Here is a 6169-nt window from a genome sequence, read left to right on the forward strand (position 1 = left end):
AAAAAAAAAAAAAAAAGAAAAGAAAAGAAGCTCAACAAACCTCTGCTTGAATAAATAAATGAATATGAGCAAATAAAATGATGTACTCTCCAAAATGGAGATCATTATTCTTATTGAACTGATGGAGAAGCTGAGGCTTAAGGGCTCAGAACAAAGACACGGAAGCTAGAAGGTACAAGAGCAGGAGGCAGGCTGAGGATGGATATCCAGGTAGGAAAGGATGGGCTTGAGCCATTGAAGGAGAGACCCGTTGGGGCCAAGAGCCATTTAGCCTCTGGATAATACCACCATGGGTCTACATTCACTGTTCCGTCCTCAGATGGACGCTGTGCCCACAGGACCCTGGCAACTCCTCCTACCTTCTTCAGGGGGAAAGAGGGAACAGGGTAGCTGGGCCCCAGCCACTTCCTGCTGGGCTTTCGCACTCCCCACAACTTCCTGTGTCTGTAGGGTTGATGCTCCGGAGGCAGACAAAACCCAAGCATCCGCCTTCCCAGCCCGGCCCAAGCTCAGGGCGGGGGAACCATGTACCTGGGGCCTCCTGCTCTGGCTCCGGCTCTGGCTCCGGTGGTGGGTTCTTATGCCTCCCCCAGAGGGCCTTGGAGAGTCGAAGGCGACTGGTCCGTGACTCCTTGGGAGGCGCAGATAGGACCCGACGGAATATCGAGCGAGGGGCTGGCTGGGTGCTGACCATGGGCTCCTGGTGGCTCAGGGCCCTGCCCCAGCCAGCAAAGCGGCCCCAGCGAAACCCTCCAGCCCCCTTCTCCCCACCTCGCCCTGTGTGCCAGCGATAGGAAGTCAGCGGAGAGGGGGCTGCGGGCTGGGTTTGGGAGGTCCGGCTTGGCGACGGTGGGTCCATGGTGCGGCGGGGGTGTCTCCTAGGGGGCGAGAGAGTGACAGTTGTGCCCAGTGTCTGTCCACACACTGCCCTCATCTCGGCCCCCTCCCCACTCTCAGCTCTGCCTTCAGGAATCCCCCTGCCCCCACCTCCGCTGCCTCCCTTACCTTGGTTTCCTGACCAGAATCAGCAGCCGTCTGCACCCTGCCTGGCTTCCTCCCTCGGAACCCAACTCCACGTGACCCTCTCTGTCCCACCCCACCCCACAGCCAGTCTGGGAGGGCACAGTAGGGGCAGGATGCTGGAGGTTCGCGGGAGGAGAAGAGAGGAGGTGGGTTTCTAGGCTTCTAGCAAGAAGGACCCAGAGTCCCTCCCTGACGGGGAGGCAGCGCTTGCCCCTCTCTCTGAGCCTCGGTTGCCTTCTCTGCAAAATGAGTACAGGCTGAACAAATGCTGGTGAGAATACAGAGCACCTAGAACTCTCAACCACAGTTGGCCGGAGTGTAGACCCATTCGCTCGTGTTGGGAAACGGTTTGGCAGGATCTACTAACACTATTAGCTGGATCTTCTCTGACTCAGCAATTCCATCGCTGGGTAGACATCTGATAGATATGCCCCCCCCCCCCCACCGAGTGCAATGCATAATAGCCCCACATTGGAAACGGCCCAAGTGCCCATTAGTGGAAGAAGGAATAAACTGTGATCTCTTCACACAGCAGAATATCATACAGCAGTGAGAACAAACTAATGAATAATTTAAGTTGGGTGAATCACAAACAATGTTGAGCCAAAACCAAAACCAAAGGCATAAAACGCCAGTAATCTGAGCTATTCAGGAGGCTGAGTTTGGGAGGTCTGGCTTGGAGACGGTGGGTCCATGGTGGGCGCAGGGGGGTCTCCTGGGGGGGCGAGAGAGTGACAGTCGTGCCCAGTGTCTGTCCACACACTGCCCTTATCTCGGCCCGCTCCCCACTCTCAGCTCTGCTGAGAGGAGGATCACTTGAGGCCAGGAGTTCAAGGCTGCAGTGAGCTGTGATCATGTCTGTGAATATTGGCAGTGCACTCCAGTCTGGGTGACATAGGGAAACCTCATATCTAACTTGTTTTCTCTTTCTCCCCTCCCTGCCCTCGGGAGACCGCATCTCTAAAAAGCAATAACAAACTAAACCCCCAAAACAATGAAGAGTATACACTTTGTGATTCCATTTACGTAAAGTCCTAAATCAGGCAAAACCACACGTAACAAGTCAGGATATCAATTTCTTTTGGAGGCACTAGTGGCTGGGAAGAGGGCACAAGGGGGGCTTCTGGAAGATGGCCAGATTTATTATTACTCTTATTATTAATTAATTAATTTATTGAGAAGGAGTTTTGCTGTGTCTCCCAGGCTCATGTGCAGTGGCACGATCTCGGCTCACTGCAACCTCTGCCTCCTGGATTCAGGTGATTCTCCTGACTCAGCCTCCTGAGTAGCTGGGACTGCAGGTATGCACCACCATGCCTGGCTAAGTTTTTTGTATTTTTAGTAGAGATGGGGTTTCACCATGTTGGCCAGGCTGGTCTTGAACTCCTGACCTCAAATGATCTGCCTGCCTTGGCCTCCCAAAGTGCTGGTATTACAGGTGTAAGCCACCATGCCCCACTCTTATTATTATTATTTATAAATGAGGTCTATAAAAATAATATAGATTTCATAAAATAAAAATATAATATTTATATTACATAGTAATATAATAATATATTATAAATAATATGAATATTATTATTTTTTGTAGATGAGGTCTGTCATCCAGGCTGGAGTGCAATGGTGCCATTATAGCTCACTGTAACCTCTAACTCCTGGGTTCAAGCGATCCTCTCGCCTCAGCCTCCTGAGTAGCTGGGACTACAGCTGCATGCCACCACACCTGCCTAATTAAAAATAATTTTTTTTTTGTAGAGATGGGGGTCTTGCTTTGTTGCCCAGGCTGGTCTTGAACTCCTGGCCTCAAGTGGTCCTTACACCTCAGCCCCCCAAGTAGCTGGGATAATAGGCACATGCTGCCATGCCTGGCCTATTTTTTTTTTTTTTTTTGACGTGAAATTCACATAACACAAATTTAGCATGTTCTTTTTTTTTTTAATAAGATTTTTCTTTTTTGAGACAGAGTCTTGCTCTGCTGGAGTGCAGTGGCACAATCATAGCTCACTGCATCCTTGACCTCCTGGGCTCAAGCGATCCTCCTACCTCAGGCTCTCGAGTAGCTGGGACCACAGTTGCATGCTACCTGACTAATTTTTAACTTTTTGTCTGTTTGGTTTTTGTAGAGATGGGGCCTCACTATGTTGCCCATACTAGTCTTGAACTCCTGGGCTCAAACAATCCTCATGCCTCAGCCTCCCAAAGTGTGGGAATACAGGAATAGCATGAGCCTCTGTGCTCAGAGAGACGAAGCCTTGTTCTGTCACCCAGGCGGGAGTGCGGTGGCTATTCACAGACATGACTGTGGGTCATTGCAACCTTGAACTCCTGGGCTCAGGCAATCCTCTTGCCTCAGCCTCCCAAGTAGCTGGGCTTGCAGGTGCATGCCACCATGCCCAGCTAATTTTAATTTTATTTTTTTTGTAAAGAGACAGGGTCTCACTATGTTGCCCAGGCTGGTTTCATACTCCTGGGCTCAGGTAGTCCTCCTGCCTCAGCCTCTGCAGTGGCTGGGACTGCAGATGTGTGCCACCACGCTTGACTTAATATGTTTTATTTATTGAGCTGGGTCCTGGTTACATGGGTGTGTGCTGTTGTGGAAATTCATCAAGCTGTGCCCTTGGGAGCACTTTCTTGTATCTCTGTTAGGCTTCCACAAATGCTTACTTGAAAGCCAGAGGTGAGTAAATGCTGTTCTGAGGAATAAATGAGTCAGCATAAATCCGGTACAGGAGTGGAGTACCAGCTGGCTCCTCTCCCTCTGTGTGACCTCAGGCAAGTCATTTCCTCTCTCTGAGCCTCGGTTTCCTTATTTGTACAAGACGATAATATCAGTTTCAAAAGATTCATGTAAGCCTTTGTCTAGTCAACAAATGTTTCCCGAGTGCCTATTATGTGCTAGGTGCTGGAGAGGCTGCAGAGAACTAACCAAACTTGGTGTCTGCGTTCCTGGAGCTGACAGATGATGGAGGTAGATAACATCCTAAACTCATACATGAGACATTTCTAGCTGGTAAGGAGGACCTAGAAGGAAATAGACTGCAATGAATGCTGAGCAAAACTGCCACTCTTCGAGCTGGAAAAATCAGGGAGGACTTCCCTGAGGAAGTGACATTTGCAGCCATTTGTATCTAGCAGATGGAATCCACTATGTCCATGTAACAAGCATTCCAAAAGTGCCAATGAATTAACATGTCCCTGAGAGCAGCCCTCACCTAATAACTTTAGTGTATAAATACCCCAGCTCCCTCAACCCTTGTGTGGGATGACTCAGGTATGGGTCCTATGCTCTCCCCCAGGGCTTCCCAGTGAGACTGAGCTCTCTTGCCTACAATGGAAACTTGCTTGAAAACACATTATTTCCTGGCTGCCTCCAGTTCCCTGTGTCAGTACCTGGCTTGTTCACCTCTCTTTTTTTTCTTCTTGTTTTCTTTTCTCCCTTCCTCCCTTCCTCCCTTATTTCCTCTTTCTTTCTTTCTTTCCTTCTTCCTTTCTTCCTTCCTTCCCTCTTTTTTTCTTTGAGACAAGCTCTCACTCTGTTGTCCAGGCTGGAGTACAGTGACATGATTATGGTTCACTGCAGCCTTGACCTCTCAGCCCAAGCAATCCTCTCACCTCAGCCTCCGGAGTAGCTGGGACTACAGGTACACAACATTATGCCTGCATAATTTTTTCTTTTTTTGAGACAGGGTCTCACTCTGTCTCCCAGGCTGGAGTGCAGTGGTGCGATTTCAGCTCACTGCAACCTCTGCCCCCTAGGCCCAAGTGATCCTCTTACCTCAGGCATGTGCCACCACCCCTGGCTAATTTTTTTGTATTTTTGTTAGAGACAGGGTTTTGTCATGTTGGCCGGGCTGGTCTTGAACTCCTGAGCTCAGGCGACCACCCTCCTCAGCCTCCCAAAATGTTGGGATTACAGGCACGAGCCACTGTGCCTGGCTATGCCTGGATAATTTTAAAATTTTTTTGCAGAGATGAGATTTCACTCTATTGCCCAGGTTGTTCTCGAACTCCTGAGCTCAGGTGATCCCCTTGCCTTAGCCTCCCAAAGTGCTGGGATTACAGATGTGAGCCACTGTGCCCTGCCCTGGGATCTCCTCTCAATAGACTACTTGTACTGGAATTATTGTCTTAAGGTCTGCTTTTGGGAAGACCCAAACTAGACAATGCATGCAAACACAGACAATACATGAACAGAGACGTTCTTTCCATGCTGTCTTTATTGAAGGTCTGTGGCTGGCAGGGTCCTTGGAGGTGGCTCCCTCCTGGATCTCCGAGAGACACTCCTGGCAGGTCTTGGCTTTACAGTCTGGAAAAAGACAAGAGAGTGTGAGGCTTGGGAGTGGTTGTGGTGTGTAGCTGGGTCTGCCCTCCTGGTGGTGGAACCCTGGATCAGGGAGGGGACAGTGGCCCAAAGTGAGAGAGGGGGGACAAGATGGGTATGAGGTGGGTAGGCTAGTCAATAACTTAATGAAATGGAGTGGCAGTATGTAGGTAGCACAAGATTATCCAGGTGTGATTCTAAAGTTGTTTTAGTGATGGCGACCTAGGGCTGGGATGAGGGCATCAGGTCAAAGTTGTGCTGGCATAACAGCTGTCATCAGGGGTTAAGGAGTCAGGGACGAAACAAGCATCCTCAGAGTTGAGATTGTCTGGGCAGAGAATTGCAACACAGGATTAAGGACTGGACAGAGGTTGTGAAGGCAAAAGGTCACAGCCTGGGTTCCTGTTGTGTGGACAGAAGGCCTTCGGGTAGGGGCAGGGGTGAGATCAGAGTTCAGCGGGCTAGGATGAGGTGGTGCAGCCTGACAGGTTGTGACTTGGGTAGAGAAGCCATGAAGGCCAGGCTGAGGTTGTGAGGGCAGAGGGGCTGCTGGTAGGTGTCAGGGTCCATGACCTGGCTGGAAAGGTAGAGGTATTAGGAGCTGGGGAAAGGACAGGCTGGCTGGGTCTGGGGCTGAGCTGAGGCCGCACAGGCAGAAGTCACAGGATCAGGGATGTTGCCTGCAGAGTGACCCGCAAAGGCTGGGCCTGGGTTGCCTGAAAAGACGTGCGGCAGGGAAGCTGGGGGCCTGGCTGAGGCTGTGCGGGCACAGCGGTTACAGGCAGGGGGCAGGGACCTTGTGGAACTTGTGTAGACTGAGGGACG

The 6169-nt window shown here is 50.5% G+C and overlaps 1 protein-coding gene across 1 annotated transcript in view; it reads right to left on the reverse strand.

Moving 5' to 3' along the window:
* Positions 1–1070, reverse strand: part of RASAL3 (RAS protein activator like 3) — a 13751-nt gene extending 12681 nt beyond the window's left edge. Inside the window, exons 1-2 of the mRNA XM_011980619.1 lie at positions 1006–1070; positions 532–878 (exon numbers count right to left, since the gene is read on the reverse strand). Coding sequence (XP_011836009.1) covers positions 532–859 — 328 coding nt within the window. The 5' untranslated portion in view covers positions 860–878; positions 1006–1070. The remainder of the gene's footprint in view (positions 1–531; positions 879–1005) is intronic.
* Positions 1071–6169: the final 5099 nt, after the last annotated feature.

Source organism: Mandrillus leucophaeus, unplaced genomic scaffold (assembly GCF_000951045.1).
Source record: "Mandrillus leucophaeus isolate KB7577 unplaced genomic scaffold, Mleu.le_1.0 Scaffold215, whole genome shotgun sequence".
Lineage (NCBI taxonomy): Eukaryota > Metazoa > Chordata > Mammalia > Primates > Cercopithecidae > Mandrillus > Mandrillus leucophaeus.